The 17,612-nt window shown below is 43.2% G+C and overlaps 1 protein-coding gene and 1 non-coding gene across 3 annotated transcripts; both read left to right on the top strand.

Annotated features, from left to right (window-relative positions):
* The first annotated feature begins 1,085 nt into the window (after window positions 1-1,085).
* On the top strand, window positions 1,086-10,492 carry ZBED3 (zinc finger BED-type containing 3). 2 transcript variants are annotated; one of them, XM_061187929.1, is made up of 3 exons: window positions 1,086-1,170; window positions 7,679-7,794; window positions 8,486-10,492. In XM_061187929.1, the coding sequence occupies exon 3, from the start codon at window positions 8,500-8,502 to the stop codon at window positions 9,139-9,141; it is 642 nt and encodes a 213-aa protein (XP_061043912.1). In that variant the 5' UTR covers window positions 1,086-1,170; window positions 7,679-7,794; window positions 8,486-8,499; the 3' UTR covers window positions 9,142-10,492. The 2 variants fall into 2 exon arrangements, with proteins under 2 accessions (XP_061043912.1, XP_061043911.1); XM_061187928.1 differs by having other exon boundaries at window positions 1,097-1,237.
* Window positions 5,760-5,897, top strand: LOC133091633 (small nucleolar RNA SNORA47). Its single transcript, XR_009700964.1, has one exon. It is a non-coding gene; the product is annotated as a small nucleolar RNA SNORA47 (small nucleolar RNA).
* Window positions 10,493-17,612: the final 7,120 nt, after the last annotated feature.

Genomic DNA, 17,612 nt, shown 5'->3' with positions numbered 1-17,612 from the left:
GTAAGGAGAAACCCCATTAATAGACTGTGAAATTCTGGTTTATAGAAAGAATGAGGTTTTCAAAAAGAAATTACTTAAACCAAAGTATGTAAGGCGGATTGTATTATTCTAACCAGTTATTTACTCAACTTCTTTTAAAAGGATTATACAATCTCTGCCCATTGTCATGTGACTGGCAAGACTTCCTTATAAGAGGAATATACTTTCTGGCCCCACTGATAGGCCCTGTCATGTTACTTGCTTTGGTCAATAGAATGTAAGCAAAACTGAGGTGAGCAGAACTGAAGCATGCAGAATGTGAGCTGTTTCCAGTTTTAAGAGCAGCATGTGCCAGTGGTTTATAAGAGCTGATTATTACATTTCAAGAAACTTGGCAAGCCTCTTGTTAAACTGTTTGTAGCCTGAAATCCGCCATGGTGGGAGTATTTACATCATGGAAATAGCAAACACTACAAATCAGTACTCCTCCTCCCTCAAGGTTGGGTCCAGCACACAGTGAGCGTGTCCCCAAAAAGTTGGTCTTTCAACCTGGAGCCTGCAAGCCAGGACACCAGTGGAGTAGAGCCAAAGCTGCCTGCAGCAGATGTAATTTGCTTGAGAAATGAATCTTTGTTTTTGTAAATTACTGAGTTGTAGGGGTTGTTTGTTACCTAAGCATAATCCACCAAAAGCTGACTGATACACCATGCTAGTGTTACTAAGACTTTAGTGAACACCAATGAGCCCTACCTTTGTCTGTCCAGACCTTGATTCAGGGGATTTCTTCTAACGACTTGTGCCATCACACACCTTGAACCTGAAAGGATGAAAATTACACTCAGAGACTCAAGCCCAGGAATCCAGGTCTTGGAAGGTTACTATAAAGATATAAAACAGTAATTCCATTTTTAAAAATCACTAAACTACTGCATCATTTTTTTTTTAAACCTGGGCAAACACAAGTCTGTCACTCACGGACCTGGACGGTTCGGGAGTGACTCCCCAGCCCTTTCAACACCAGGTCACACGTTTCCATCCCCGCTTTCCACTCCAGGCGCATGAATGGAGCGCTGTGTCTTTAAGGGGGACGCGGCGCTGAGGTTTCCGCACAGGACAAAATGTCTGCGAGGATCCTGGAGGGGATCGGCAATCCCAGACACCCAGCCCACCTCCCGATTCGGGGGTGATGGGGTGAGTGTGGGCTGCGAGACCCGCGGCGGCGCGTGCCCACGGGAGACTGGGGAGTCCCGGGGGACAGGTGAGGGATCGCGGGAAGCTGCCTGGGGGCGGCGGAGTGAGCTGGGACCAGCCCGGGGCCTGGCGGGGGATCGCGGAGCAGCCAGCGCCCCGCAGACGCAGACGCGCAGGCTTGCTAGTGCACGGGGTGCCGGCCGTGCCCTCCGCGCTGGTGGGATTACCGTTATTGTAAAAGATGCATTGGGACCCGGGATTCTGCGTAACGCCCGGTTCAGTTTGTTTATGCACCTCATTTTTGCTCCTGCTCTACAGTCTCCCTTCAAAAAAGTTATTCAGGAATATCGAAAGTCATGTGCTCTCCCTTTATTAAAGTTGCCTTATTGCAGTCAGTCCTTTAACAGGGCAAGTGGTTGGCGGCCCTTTCTCTAATTGAGACTTTCCGAATGTTTCGCACTTTGGGGAGAAACCGAATGCAAGCCAGATGCTCAAACAAAGACCCCGATCCCCACCGTGCTCAAACAAAGGAATTTTCTGATCCTTCAGGAACATACAGGAGCAGTTTGCTATAATCACTTACACTAACCTAATGCCCAAAGTTTACCAAGCAAAGTTAGTTTTACCTCCTTGAAAGAAAAAAAAGTACCTGCTACCATCCGAACTTCTAATTAGCCAAGACTACAAAGATGCAGTGTTTAAGAGAAACTGTTGTAGAAATAGCTTAATAAATTGACATAATTAGGGTAATCATTTTCTGTACTTTTCATTAATGTAATTATTTATATACATTTTTTAGCCAAAAATAGCTTGAGGCAGCTGACAATGAAAAGTATACAACAATGTATGCAAAGACCAAGAGCCAAAACCAGGTAATTCTTAATTAAAAAATCTTTGTTACAGAGCTCTTCAAAGTAGGGCAGCTTTAAATCCCCCTAATTCATATTAAATAATGCATCTTACAAGATGAAAATGGATCAACACCCTTCTTTTTAGGAACACATGTATTAAATAAAATAATGTAGGCCTGAAATAAAGGTCCACTTAGGGAAGAAGCTTCATAATTTTCATTAAAAAAAATACATTAATAGAGAGCGTTTCTCAGCCTTTTAGCTAATGGAAGAAGTACCTAAAATTTTGGCTTATGACATTTAGAGAACATCTCTGATTTACCAGTTAATTAGCTGTGGGTCCAGTACATTTTTTACAGTCCATGTGTAACATTTTTCCAAATTTTTTCACACTTAACCCTTTATTCCCTAACTGAGGTATCCATCCTTTACAGTTTGGAAGCATTTTTACTTCATCTAAGCCTTCAGCCTGGTGACTATAGACTAATTTTTCTAACTGTCTAGATTTGTTTATAAATAGATTAATATATGGCAGTAAATTAATATTTCAACAGAGATGGACAGGTAACAGATGAACTGTGGTTTCCTTGATACCTCAGTTGTCAAGGCTAATTATTTGTTTTAATTCTTATATTCTGCTTTGATTAAAGTTACTGGTGGATAAAAATGTTTTTAATGTTTTCACATAAGTCTGTGTGGATTTGACATTAGGGTGAGTTTCTCACCTAAGATCCAGCCAGGCTCAACCTACACATATTTGTTTATAACTCTGCTAGATTATCCAACTAAAGTGATTAGACTTGACTATGGAAGGACAAATAGAGCTTTCTGTTATTTTTTGAGAACACTGCCTGATTCTTTGACCTTGAGCCTGCCTGATATTTTGTATGTGTACAAGCACAAGTGTAAAATAATAAAATTAACTTTTGTGGGTGGTTTATAGGATGATTCTCAATGTTATAATCATACATTGTATGTATACACCCATATTTACACAAAGTATTCATCCAGGTTCTGATCTCTTCCTTTATTCTCTATACTGGTATTCAGGGAGATCATATTGAGGAATATGGGTTTTAATCTGATAAGTTATTAGAAGAATAAAACTTCTTCAGAGAACATCAAGTGCAGAGGTAATTAATATGAATGTCTTATCTTCCACCAGCTTAGACTTCGTATCATCCCTTCCAGATAATAGATACTGGAATGAAACTCATCATAGAATTCAGAGGCATCATACCATCAATACTACTCTCTCCCCTTCCAAGAAATAACTAAAATCTACTTCTTTTTTTCAGCTTTTTTCCCCCTGAAATTGGACTCAAAAATTTCCACTGTTAATTTCATGCTAGCAGTGCATTTATTTAGCTTCAAGAAATTTTATTTAAAATACGAGCTTGGAAGCCTAATTATACAACTAAAGAACTGGAACTTTATTTATTAGAGTCAGCACGAATGGTGATGTGTTTTAGTGAATGTTGTACCCTGAGCAAGGTGGGGAAGGGAAAGAATGCTTAAGCACGGGTATCTGCATGAACCTTTGTGTTAGGGTCCCCAAGCCCACCCTTCCCCACTCTTCATGAGTGAACATTGCTCTGATCTTTACCATGGGTGTCAGCATCTTGAAGCATCTCTCCCCACCAGATGGTAGGCTTCCAGAGGGCAGGGACTATGTGGTGCTCCTCTTGGCATCCTGGGCAGCAAGCACGTCCTGGCCCTGATCAGGTACACAAGGAGAGTTTGAATGAAAGAGTGGATGAAGTGAACGGACGTAAACGAAATAATCATTCATTGGCAACTTTCTGGTAGTTTTTAAATTGTTTAAGGAAAATTAAGAGAGCTTTTACTTTTCGTTTTCTTCTTGTTAGCTAACCATACAAGTTAATAGGTGTTCGGTTTGGGGGCAGTACTTGGTAAGGAAGAAATGCATATCACAGGACTCCAGCTAACTAGGCCTCCCTATCATCTTCTACCTGAGTGATGAGCCACCTATTTTGCAGGAAGATCAACTGAGGAAGTGAAAAGAAATTTGGTTGGGGGTGGGGAAGTGGATCTATGATTCTTTTTAATTTGCTTTTTGTATTTAAAAATCCCCAAGAGAATTCTTCCAACTTAAACTACTTCCTCTATCGAATAACAGAATATGTTAAAGGGAAAAACAGCACTGCCTTTTAGCCACTAAGATCTTCATGTGGGCATGTTTGAATAGTAAATACTGGGAGCTTCCTTTTGCTCATGCTTTGAATTGATATAGCACTGGTGAGTCCAACATTGACATCACGTGCATTATCTGATTTCAGCCACCTATTTATTAGGGGCAGCTAATCTTATCACTTCTCCTGACAGATGGGGAGATAGAGACTCCGGTGAGCTGGGGCTGAGAAACGTAAAGTCGGGCTCATTTCATTTAATGCCGGGGAGATGAGTGAGGTGGGCTGCCCTCCCATGGCGTCCTCCATCTTCCGTCGATATAGAATCTCCTTCTGTTCAGGCAGGGCACAGCGAACCACCCACACTGAGCAAGCTCACACACTGGGATCCCTCCAGGGCCAGATGGCAGCACACTATGCCCCATGGGACTGTTCCCTCCAGTCTCCAGAGTTAAGGCTGCCTAGGCCTGCCTGAGCTCACATGCTTGAGGACTGTTTTATAAAATTACTCTTTATTTATGTATAGACCCTGCCATATACATACTCTACCTAAATGTATACACATGATCATGTGCATGCTTTCTCAGCACCCTTTTTCCTTTCCTTTTGTCTTTACCTCTTCCCCTTCTCCTTTCACACCAGCTGCCACCCCCTCAACCCATAGTGTATCTCCTTATTTTTCTTCATATATATAAAAAATCATTAATCTGTATATCCTATACAGATCTTATTATTTAATGAGAGTGAGATCATATTATACACACTTTTATGCATCTTGCTTTTCTCCCTAAACAGTTCCTCCAGAAATCCCCCTGACAGAGCTCCAATCCATCCTTTTTAATGGCGGCATAATATTCCCTGGGGTGACTACACATTATTTACCCAGCCATTTTCCTGCTGATAGGCATTCTCTTGATTCCAGTTTTTTGCCATTCTAAATAATACTATGATAAACATCCTAATACATGTTACTTTACATATTGGTACTTTTACTTCTACAGAACAGATTCCCAGGAGTTGGATCCCCAATTATATCTATTTTTAATTAATAGAAATTGCAGATTGCATTTTCTAAAAGCCTTCACATCTCCACTAGGAATGCATGAGCATACCCTTTTCTCTGCCCCCCTTCCAACTTTGGCTGACAGACCTCTTCATTTTTGTTAGTGTGATGGATCTAACATGAGACCTTATTGTTACTTTAATAGCACTTCCCTGAATATAAGTGGTGTGCATCTTTTCACAAATTTCCTGGCCATCTGATTTTGCTCTTGGGTCATTTGCCTACTCATATTTCTTGCCCATTTTTCAATTGGCTTGTTTGTCTTTTTCTTCTCAGTTTGTAAGAGCTCTTTGTATATTAGGGTCGTGGCTGAAGATTCTAAGACTTCTTTTCCAAGCCAAGCTGACTTCCAAGCCAAGCTTCTCTCCCTCTGCACCGTAGGGATGGTTGAAATGAGCTCAGGAATTGCTTAGCAGACCTAGGAAGGCTCTGCTAGGAATGACTTGTGGCCACAGTTACTGCTGGTCACTCTTTAGAGACTGAGTCTGAACAGAAGACTCTTTTGAGCCAGAATGTAGCTGTGGTCGGAGGGCTGAGAAGGTGAGGCAGTTCTGAACCATGCTGCCTTCCACCGGTTAAGACCTCCGAGAGTGAAGGCTTGCCAGGGCAGAGGAGGTCCCTCTGCCGCCCTCAGAGGGGCAGCACTCTGCTGGCCAACACTTGTGGTGCTGCTTGTCCCTGGCTCAAATGAGGGCTCCACTAAGTCTAAAGGATTAACATCAAAATCAGTGATCAGTGCTTCTCGTCCCTGTTCTCCACCTTAAGTCTTAGAACAGATGCCACTCCTGTATGTGGCACTCCTCTGGGCATCCCAGATTTTGAAGAAACCCAGAGACATCTTGTAGGGAGGTAAAGCATGACAGTAATTGGTCACCTCTGGCACTTGAAGGGGCACATCAGTAATAATTGCTCTCAGACTCTGGCAGAGGTAGGAGAGTCTGCAGCAATACAATTTTCAACCCTCAGCTCAAGAAAGCATATCAGAATGCAAAGCAATAGTTTTAATGTTATACAAAAACTTTAAATCTCTTTTTTAACCTCTTTATTGGAGTATAATTGCTTTACAATGGTGTTAAATCTCTTTTAATTTATAAAGTAAATACAGGCACTCATAATACTACTATTCTCTCCACTTTTGTGTATGTCTAGTAATTTTTAAAAAAGGGCACACTCTGGAAAGGTAAGGTTCTAATTTAGAAGGAATGGAATTCTAAAAAAAGAAAAAAGAAATGTAGAAAAAAATTTTAAGTAAAGCTGGATAACAAAAAACATCTCTAAGACTAAAATCTGGTTCTGTTTACTAAACACAATGTTTACTAACCGCAAAAAAGTTATCCTTGAAGGGGGTCTGTAACTCCCCTCCTCATCCCACCACTCCGGCTTTGGGGACTTTAGTGATTTAGTAAATCTCTTGGGGGAAATCTAGCCTTTAATTTCTAAAGACCTTTTATACTAATTATCATGGGTAACCATATTCAAACCAATGCCTCATATCAGAAGATATGTAAATAGCTATTTCTTTTGTTAGAAGAGGCCTGGTACTTATTATTTTGGATGATTCTGGTAAATTCATTCTTTTTTTTTTTTTTAATTCAAGAGCTATGTTAAATGTCCTGCCTGATCTCAGTGGACTTGCTTGGTGGGAAAAAAACAAATGAGGTTTAGAAAAGTGTAATGCATCTGTAACAAGACTATTAGCAACTGAATTAAAAGCTTCACTAAATACTATTATTAAAGCAACATATTTTTCCTGTTTTCATCTTTGTCTTCAGTCGTCCCTAGTTGCCTTTAATAAAAGAGATTCTGGAACTTCATCATCTCCACTGCTGCTGGTTCAAAACCTGACAGTAGGAGCCGGCACTGGCTATCTCATTGTCCATTATTCTCCCACCTTGGCCTGAATTTTCCCGATGAAATAAGTTCTCAGGAGAGCTCCAAGTCTGTCATATATTCTCTTACTATTATTTTTAAACTTTCAAAGCAAATTTGTCTAGAATCACACATTTGACCCTTTGTGAAGTTATTTTTTAAAGAAGAAAATTCACCTTTTCTATCTCCCCCCTCATTTGATAGGTTATAACAGTGGGAAATGTTTTCTTAATAGAAAAGACCTGGCAGTGATAGGCACTGTGTTGTATTTGGATCCCTTTAACGACAGGTATTTGTTGGACAAAGCAAACAGTTATTACTTCTATTTTTCTTCCTTAATTAAGAGAATCTACCGAGCTTTTTGTCTTGCAAATATAGAGTGCGGGCCATTTAGTTGGGATAAGCAATATAGAAAACTAATTTTATTTTTTTTTATGACTGGAGCACCTACGAGAGGGTCGGCAGAATGAACACCAGAGGGACCTGGCACTATCCAGGATTTCTAGTATCTACTTTCAGGGCTGTTTAATTGAATTTCTTTTACTCCACTGCCTGTCCTCTGAATTTACTCCTAGCACCGCTGATGGTTCTTGAGAACTCAGAAGCCACACTGCAGTGTTTCCACCTGAGAACCCGGGCTGGCTAGAAACCCTGAGGCAATGACAGAGACAGCCCACCGCCTGATTTGAAGGTAAAAGTTTAGAAAACTGCTTTGTATATTGCTGTTTTCTAAATGTGCGTATTTTTAAAACATTTTAATGATTCTCAGTAGTCCATGTTTCTCATAAGCACATCGTTTTTAAAATCACAAAAACAAAGAGATTTTTACCTTGAAAAAAGTTGTCTCCTTGAAAGCTTTTTGAAAAGCTGCTCAGTCCTAGCACTGTCACCCTTAAAGTCTAAGAAACAAAATTTTCATTCCTGAAACTTTTTTTCCCCACTCCTTTCTTCTGCAACACTGCGAGAATTCAAAAGGGAGCCTTGCTCGTTTTTTTTTAAAGAGCGTAAAGGAGACTAGTTAAAACTAACATATACATACAGCACTTATTTAGCTTATTCTTATGAGAAGCTTGGCTTCCCAATTTTTGTCTTAGTACTTGTTAGCTAGGGAATCCAATGAATTTCGAAGAAAATTCCTGGTTAAGGAAAGAAGGGCTAGGCATTTTCTACCTTTTTTTACCCCCTGAGGAATCAACGGTTAATACCTACTGAAAAAGAAACGCAAGCATCTACCCAAACTAACCACAGGATTTTTATCAGTAGTGAGAGGGAGGCATGGTTTCTTGACAGGCTAACTCTCGTCCTAGAAGTTGTGTGTTGGAGCGTGTGTCCGTGTGCACATGTAATTTTGTGGTCGTCTTACCCTGTGTCCCTCGGTGCAGGCGCTGCCTAGAGAATGAGGAGCGACGAGCCGGCCGTGACCATGGAAGAGACGGGCGGGCCGGACGCGGCTGCGGGCCGCCTGGGGGCGCCGTACTCCGAGGCCTGGGGATACTTCCACCTGGCGCCGGCGCGCCCCGGCCACGCGTCGGGCCCCTGGGCCACCTGCCGGCTGTGCGGGGAGCAGGTGGGCCGCGGCCCGGGCTGGCACGCGGGCACCCCGGCGCTGTGGAAGCACTTGAGGAGCGCGCACCGGCGGGAGCTGGCGGAGAGCAGCGCCCGCCGCTCGCCGCCCGCCGCCCCCGGCCCCGCCGCGGCCGCCGAGGGCGACTGGGCGCGCCTGCTGGAGCAGATGGGCGCGCTGGCCGTGCGCGGCAGCCTGCGGGAGCGCGAGCTGGCGCGGCGCGAGGCGGCCGTGGAGCAGGGCGAGCGCGCCCTGGAGCGCAGGCGGCGGGCGCTGCAGGAGGAGGAGCGCGCGGCGGCCCAGGCGCGCCGGGAGCTGCAGGCCGAGAGGGAGGCGCTGCAGGCGCGGCTGCGGGAAGTGAGCCGCCGGGAGGGCGCCTTGGCCTTGGGCTCGGCCCTGCTGCACGCTCCGCTCAAAGAGGAGCCCGAGGGGGACCCCAGGGACGGCTACGTCATCACGAAGGTCTTCCTGTAGCTTTTAGCCGCTCCCACCCCTCCACCCCCGGCCAGCGCTACTCAAAACGTGAGGCCCGCGGACCGGCGTCTTCAGCCTCACCTGGGAGCGAGATCTCAGGCCCGTTGCCGCTCTGCCGAATCGAAATCGCCAAATGTGGGGTCTTGAGAAGCACTTCGGGGGCCCGGCAGAACCAAAAATCACTCCGTGGTCCTCCGGGGTGCCTGGGAGCGCAAGCTCCAGCGGCCTCCAATGCTGGTGGCGTTTAGTGGCATCCGTGCAGGGGGTGGTTTTCCTCTGACTGACTTTGGAATGAGAGCTCCAACAGCCCTGTGAACCTAGATCACCTGGAGCCATGGCCATTTTGTGCCTGGTGACTTTGAAAGGACAGGAGCTTCCTTACACACCAAAGACTATCACACCATGTGCCTGTACACCAGCCAGGGCAACCCAGGGTAGAGGGTGCATGGAAATGAGGATAAAGCATTTTTACCCAAAAAAGAGTTTTCCTCATTTCCTAATGAGTAAATCTTTGATGAGTAGTCTTTGCCCAGCACCAAGTTCTGAATGGGAGACCGTTTAAGTTTCCAAGACTGCTCATTACCCTGTCATTTCTAGTGCCTTAGGAAGGCAGTCCTGGAGAAGCCCTCTTTTCGCTCCCCTCCCCAGCTTGCCCAGCAGTACCAAGCACCCTATCTTACCTCCGCCCTCTTCCCCTGTTTCAGACCCAGTGGCAGCTGTGCTGTTTCCCCACTTAACTGCCTCACACCTGCCGCCTTACTAGCAAGACATGACCCCATCCCTCCTTGTTGTTAGGAAGGGAGCTTCTGCCCCCGCATCTCCACAGTCCTCACTCCTGGGCCAAGGGGAAGGCACCCTCCCATCTGAGGCCACCTCCTCCTCTCATATTTTCATCCATTCCTCTTCCACCTTTCCTGGGCCCTTCCTCCACTACGTTACCTCTTTTCCTCTGTCTCATTCCCTCCCTTTCTTCAGAGTCTTCCTCTTTAGCAATGCCCCAGTCTTCCTTGGACTGAAAAGAAAGACTCCCCCAGCCTGGATGCTCCCAACTGAGCACCCCCTAAGCAAGGACTGTCGAGCAGTCCTTGCTGCTTATATTTGCTCCCCATTCCTTATTCCTTCATTCGTGATCAGCTTTTCATGCTACACTGGACTCTTAAGAAGCCGCTACAGTCTCACAATGGCTGAATATGATGATTTATTTTTAGCCTTCATTTTGCTTAATCTCTCCCTTCTTGAAATTTTTCCTTTGGTAGATGGAACTTGCTTTTCCTCCAGAGAATTCCTTTTCCTGATGTAGACTGGTTTCCAAACAGTTTTTCTTCAGGTCTCTTTTTTCCTCATTTTTCTGAGAATTTGAAAATGTTCAAGCATCCAGAAAAAGTTGAAAAGCTAGTACAATGAATACCCACATATACCCTCCACCTAAACAGTTGTTAACATTTTTGCCATATTTATTTTTCTTCCCTCCACCCCAAACATGCATGGCATTTCATCCCTAAAGTATTTCAGCATGTTTATCCCAATAGCCTCTAAGATAGAGTCCTTAATTGAAATTTCCTAATTGTCCCGAGTGTCTTTTTCTCTTTTCTAAAAAACAGGGCCCAGTTAAGATTCATACATTACTTTTGATTATAACTCTAGTCTCTTTTAGTCTAGAACAGCCCCCTTACTATTTTTTTCCCATGACATTTACTTTTTAAAAAGTCCCGGCCATCTTATGTATGTCTTATAGACGTCCTGTTTTCTGGATTTATCTGATTGTTTCCTTAGGCCAATTTATGTACCCAATCTTGGTTCATCTACCCGTAGAGGTACAAGAATCACCTCTGTGCCAGCGACTCCTGACTACCTCCAGCCTTGAGTGTTCTTCCGGGTCTGTCCTTCATGGCCAGTCCCCTGCAGCATGTCTCCACCTCTACTTGCATATCTTGCCACAGGAGATGGTAGGGGTAATTCTATTCAACTCTGCATCTCCACCCCTGACCCAATAACTAATAACTACTGGGCTCTTAAAATGTATCAGGTACATTTACATGTATTATCTCACTTTATTTCCACAGCAGCTCCTTGGGGGGTGGGTATTAATACTATGCCCATTTTACAGCTAAGGAAACTGAGAGAGGGGTTAAGTGGCTTGTACGAGATTACAGCTAGTAAGTAGTTGAGTCGGGTTCCAAATCCAGTCTCTACCTGCAGATGCCATGCTCCCAGCTGCCGTACTGTCAGCCTTGTTACTCAGTCACCAGAGCTGACACCTGTTTCCTTCCTAACTCCAACTCCAGGTAGTACCATCAGTGACATTAACATGTACTGAGCACTCACCATGCCACAGCTGTGCTAAAATATTTCACAAGAATAACTGCCTACTATGCAGCAACCCCATGATATAATTACTCTTACACCCATTTTGTAGAGGAGAAGAGACAGGCTCAGGGGAACTAAGTAATGTCACGGCAGAGTGGGATTTGAACACCATTCTCACTGAATCCTAGGCCCCTGATCTATTGAGTCTATTTCTACAACGTATCACAGCTGTCTTCCTTCTGATGCCACCTGCTCAGCTCAGGCCCCATTTATCATTCATCTGGGATTCATCTTCCCATCCTTGTGTTCCCACACTGTCCCCTACTTGGCCAAAGGAACTGTCCTAAGCTGACATTGATTATATCACATTTCCTGCTCAAAGGACCCCCAAGATCACCCATCATCTACAAGCTCTAGCTTTGTGGCTTGACATTCAAGTCTCCTCTACCCCTGTGCCAGTCTTATCTGTCCCTTCCCCTACACATGCTGTATGCTTTGGCCAAACTGGACTCCTTGTTCTTCTGACATGCCCTGGTCTTGGCACCTCTGTGCCTCAGTTTGCCTTTCCTCCACTTAAAAAGCCCCTTCAATTTCTAAGTATGAAAAATCCCGCCCATTTTCTAAGACCTAGCTCAAATTCAACTGCCTACATGAAGCTTTCCTGGATTCCTCATCATTCAGTGATGATTCTTTACTTCTTTGGACTCTCAGCATTTTGTATCTCAAAACCCTTAGAAAGGCCATCTAGCGTGTGGCTCTGTGGGTTCCTGTCTTACCTCCCTTGCCTGAGCCCTTGGGAGTTAAGGATGGAGTTCACTCATCCTTCTACTCCCACAGTGACTTGCCTGTAACAGCTGCTCAATAAATATTTGAGGCATTGAACTCAATGTCTAAGATTTTCACAAGTCTGCTCAAATTATTAATATAATTATTCATTTATCTTTAATCCTCTAAGGAGAATTCCTAACAGAAAAAAATAGCCTAAAAGGAAGTAGCAGTAAATTTTTAAAAGCTGTTTAGTCAATAAAGATTTAATAAGTGTCAGTTATTGGGCTGTTTGGTTTGAATCCAATCACCTAGTATGTCATTATCAGGAACACTTTTCTTAAAATTATTTTCTTCACTACACAATTACTAAAAATGCAATGCCCTACTCTACGAAGAAAAGCTGAAAAAAAATCCCCCAAAGTCCTGTCACCTTAGACTGCTATTAACATTTTAATGTATTTTATTCTTTTGTCTCTTGCAATTTTTGTATTACTCTAATAATAGTATGATCTTTCTTTTAAGTATTGAAATTTAACTTCTTCATGTGGATTTATAAGTTGGGCTATAAGATCTGAATCTGGACTTTTTGGAAGGGAAAAAACAAAACTTCTACAAATGTCACTCTCAGTTTCACCAATTGTTAGAACCACTAAAATAAGCAAAGATTGACTTTCAGAATCTTAACCACTCCTTCAAAATAGATGGCTAATGGGAGCATCAGTAGCCTGTTCAGGGGATGGGGAAAGCAATTAGCCTGACTGATGACTTACCACTGGTTGTGGGAGTTATACACTTTTTACACTTCTGCATTGCTATAACTTTTTTATATCAAGCATAAATTACGCTTATAATTAAAAATAAAATTACTTACCTCTTGCAAATGGAAAATCCTTACTACCAGCATTCAGCTTCCTTATTTAAGATAAACAAAACTTCCAACACAAGAACTGAGATAATCTGCAATTCCAGGGAAGCCTAGAAGGAAATGCAGCCCTTGTCCAGTCCAACTCCATCATTTGACAGAGGAGAAAAATGAGCCTGAGTGGCTCGTCCACTCTTAGTGGCTATGATGGCTCACCTGACTCCAGCCGCCTCATCAGATATTCTGCCTCTTTGGCCTTGAGGGCTTCTGCTGGCTCACCTGGCAAAGCACAAGGGCTATCAGGACCAACTGGCTAAGCCGGCATCCTGTCAGCTAAGAGCTGGGATCTGAAAGTGCAGAGGTGGGTTCCGGGGATTGCATCAGCCTCTCTGGCTGTGGCACAGTCTGCTCACAATTAGAGTTGTCACTGCTAATGGGTGATGGTGACATGCCTTGCGTATATTGGCAGAGCTTCCCTGATTTATGTGACTAGGCTTGCTAATAGCACCAGCCAGCACTGCCTTTGAGGGCAATGCATGCAGTGGTGAGGTGGATAGCTGGAATTGGGATGCAGAATGCCCTGAACCTGACTCCTGAACTCCTGCCATGATGTAGAGTGATCAATCACTTCTTTAGGTTGAAATTTGTCAGGGAGGAGGGGGTGTGGGCAAAGCAGGGTAATGACAACCAAGGTTGAAAGAGCTAGGGCCCTTTATGCACCTAAGTTTTCATCCCTGGAGGCTGGAGGAGGGAAGGGATTGGCTTGGTTTGGGCTGAATTTCTACTTTAAACGGCTGTCCATGTCTTAATGTCTTAGAAGGGATTCATAAAAACTGGGCTGTTGTTTTGTTTTGCTGCCATGGACTCATTAGGGAATTCTATTTCTAAAGGTTTGATCTTCTTACCTTTCTACAACTTGAATCTGCTCCTTTGTCTGGAAAATGGATGAGGTGATCCTTAAGGTCACCTTTAGCTCTAACATGCTATGATTACATAAAATACAGTGAAACATCAATCAATCTTTGAGTGAATCAGCTGTTCTGTATAATTACATTTTCTTGTTAATTGCAGATTTAGAAGAAAATGTTGAAAGTCACATATGTGTGTTTATTATTAAAAATAATAATAGTGGGCTTCCCTGGTGGTGCAGTGGTTGAGAATCTGCCTGCCAATGCAGGGGACACGGGTTCGAGCCCTGGTCTGGGAAGATCCCACATGCAGCGGAGCAACTAAGCCCGTGAGCCACAACTACTAAGTCTGCGCGTCTGCAACCTGTGCTCCGCAATGAGAGGCCGCGACAGTGAGAGGCCCGCGCACCGCGATGAAGAGTGGCCCCCGCTTGCCACAACTAGAGAAAGCCCTCGCACAGAAACGAAGACCCAACACAGCTAAAAATAATAAATAAATAATAAATAAATAAATTTATTAAAAATAAATAAATTAATAATAATAATAATAATAGTATATCACACTTCTACAGAACTGAGGTACTAACTCTATGGGATTCACTACCTAGAAGTGAAAATGTGTGCAGTGGTAATCAGCGTGCTCTCCCATACCGTACTCTTTTTGTCTTCACAACAGCTTGCTGGCAGGACAGGTATAATCATCCATGTTTTACTGTGAGGCTCCACACTTCAACAAGGTGAAATGGCCTGCTAAAGGCCACACAGCTTAATAAGTAGCAGACTGGAGGCTGGACCTCAATCCGTGGTTCCCAGTCAGACTTGGGACCAAAGAGTTGCACCTCCTTCCGCAACTCTCTTCTGGCTCACCTCTTTACCAGTGCCAGGACCTCTGTATCATGGCCTGAGTGTTTGCTGACACTTGGGTAAACGTTGGCTACTTCCCATCCACGAGCTCTGGTGCTGAGGGTAAGCAAGCCAGCTTTCCCAGAGGAAGCAAGGTTGGCCTTTATTAGTTTCCTATTGCTGCTGTAACAAATTACCACAAACTTAGTGGCTAAAGACAACACAGATTTTATTATCTTACAGTTCTGCAGGTCAGAAGCCTTGAAATGCATCTCAAAGTGTTGGCAGGGCTGTGTTCTTTTCTAGAGGCTCTAGGAGAGAATCTGTTTTTTTGCCTTTTCCAGCTTCTAGAGGTTGCCCACATTCCTTGGCTTGTGGCCCCTTCCTCTTCAAGGCCAGCAAGGACCGGTCTTTCTCACGAGGCATCACTCTGCCTCCCTTGTCCACATTTAAAGGACCCTCTCCTTATCTTAAGTTCAGGTGGTCAGCAGCCTAATCCCATCTGCAACCTTAATTCTCCCCTGCCAGGTAATACTGCGTTTTCAGGGATTAGGGTATAGACATTTAGGGAAGGCGGGGAGGTGGCAGGCATTATCTACTCACCACAGCATTATACTGCCTGACCCAGGTCTGGGGGGCGGGGGGCGGTTTAGAAAGGCACGTGCCTGATGGGGACCCCCTATTCCTCAGGAATCACCACTTTACTGGGGGTCCTAATCTTTCCCTCTTGTATTAATATTTTACTCAGCCTCTCTGCCCAGTGCAGGGAGTCCTCATAGACTTTTCTGAGAAAGATACCTAGGTGACTATGAAGAATGCCTCTGGGGGGAAATCAGAGGCCTCCAGAGTTCTGAGAACATTTACAAATTTGTGGCACTAAGTAGGATCTGGCTGACTAGGAAGGCTGGGGGTGTGTGTGTGAGGAGTTGATCGAGCCTTTGGAGTCAGATGTGAATTAAACTCTAAGCTTTCAAAAAAAAAAAAAAGAGTACTCAAAATGTTATGATTAGTGAAAATGTTGAAACATAAAAAAATAAAAATAAAATAAAATCTAAGCTCCCAACCACCTATATTAGGTGTCACCTTGGCAACCAGCTCCACCTCTCTGAAATCCAGTTTCTTCATCAGTAAAATAGAGATAAGACATACCTTACAGAGTTGTTATAATGATCACTATTTAGGCAAATTCTGACATAGTTTAAACTCAATAACTATGACTTCGTTTTTTCCTCTTACTTATCTGAATGGGAGCTCAAAACCAATCCAAAGGACTTCAGAAAGAGCAAGTTCCCTGGGATGATTCCTGAGAGGAGAGGCACATAAGCCACAAAGGTTTGCCAAGTCATTTTCCCTCATGATGGAACTATTTTTCTATCAAAACATAAATTTCATACCTGATTTGCCAAATAAGCTAATCCAGTCAAACTCAATATGACTTGTGACTACAAAGTAATCTGACCAATCTTACAAGTAAATATATCAAAACCTACCCATTTAAGCACTTCTGCCTTCAAAGTTGTCACCTTTAAGACTATACAGTTATTCCAAAAATGCTTCCATGCTTAAAACACTTCTGGAACTCCTCTTTTAGAGTAGCTCTTGGAATTTCTGGCACATTCTTTAAAACACCCTAAAGTTGGCAAATATTCATCTTACCAGGAAAAGTTGATTTTTGAAAAGAGCTGCCAGTTACTCAGAGCCCAGTCCGGTGAATATAACCAGATTAACATGTCTTGTTAATAAGGTGTGGTTATAATAAAGCAGTGATAATTCTGTGTGTGTGTGTGGTTCATAAATTGGCCTTGAAGGTGTTGTACATTAAGTAAAGGGAGCACAGTCGTAGTAGAGATTAAAGCCCATTTGAGTGGGTTTATGATGTGAATGAATTCAGATAGCCCTGGAAGTCATTACATATTTAAATAGTACTAAATGTTTCTCTTTATGAAAATCTTAATTATGACATTCTCTAAAACCTGATTTCACAGTATTAAAATGAAGGCTTTAAGGAAAAGCAAAAATGCTAATGAAAGCTTTATTATTTCAGTATATATTCTCCTGGGCCTCTGGTCAAGGTAAGTAATGATCAGATGAATGAGCTGGCAGAAGTCTCTTAGTCATTGGAAGCTAAGTAACACACTGTCACATGTTTAAATGTATTTAATAATATTCCACCAACTTTTCCCTGTCTTGCTTTCTGGGCAATGAAACGTAGATGAGGAAATTTCTGGGCATTTTAACAGAGATGAGGAAAGCTAGCTTTCTGTTGGAAAAATTTCTGAAAGTCATTCTTACTCAGCAGACACAAAACATTGTTTGCCTCCATCGCATTAGCTTCCCCAAGTGTGTCTGCTCCTCATCCTCCAGGGACTTTATGATTTAAATGTTTTCCATCAACTCCAATTTCTAACGACCTGATAAATGTTGCTATTTTTTTCCTTGGTACTTCAGTGCTCTGTTGTTCAAACTTAGAACCACAAAACCCCAATGTCTTGAGCAGGCAGTTACTATTATTTCAGGTAATGAGAGGAGATACACAATCAAATGAGGGGCTGCAGCCTCAGTAAGGTTCTACTGCTGTCTACATATCCAAAACCCTTAAAAACATGACTAAAATATTTTGAAGGCAGAGTTTATAAGATTCCCCTAAAAAGGTGTGATTTAGAGACAGATCTGAAACCATTAAAAACAACAACAACAAATTGCTCCTTCCCCTCCACCCCAAGAACTTTGGCTTTTGAAAAAACTTTGAAGTGAACAGAAACCATTTTGGATTAATACTTTTT

This window comes from Eubalaena glacialis, chromosome 4, assembly GCF_028564815.1.
Source record: "Eubalaena glacialis isolate mEubGla1 chromosome 4, mEubGla1.1.hap2.+ XY, whole genome shotgun sequence".
Lineage (NCBI taxonomy): Eukaryota > Metazoa > Chordata > Mammalia > Artiodactyla > Balaenidae > Eubalaena > Eubalaena glacialis.
This window is presented reverse-complemented; position numbering and strand designations above follow the sequence as displayed.

What these genes read in the sequence shown, in the direction of transcription:
- ZBED3 (XM_061187929.1), top strand. Translation starts at nt 8,500, where the DNA reads ATGAGGAGCGACGAGCCGGCCGTGACCATGGAAGAGACGGGCGGGCCG.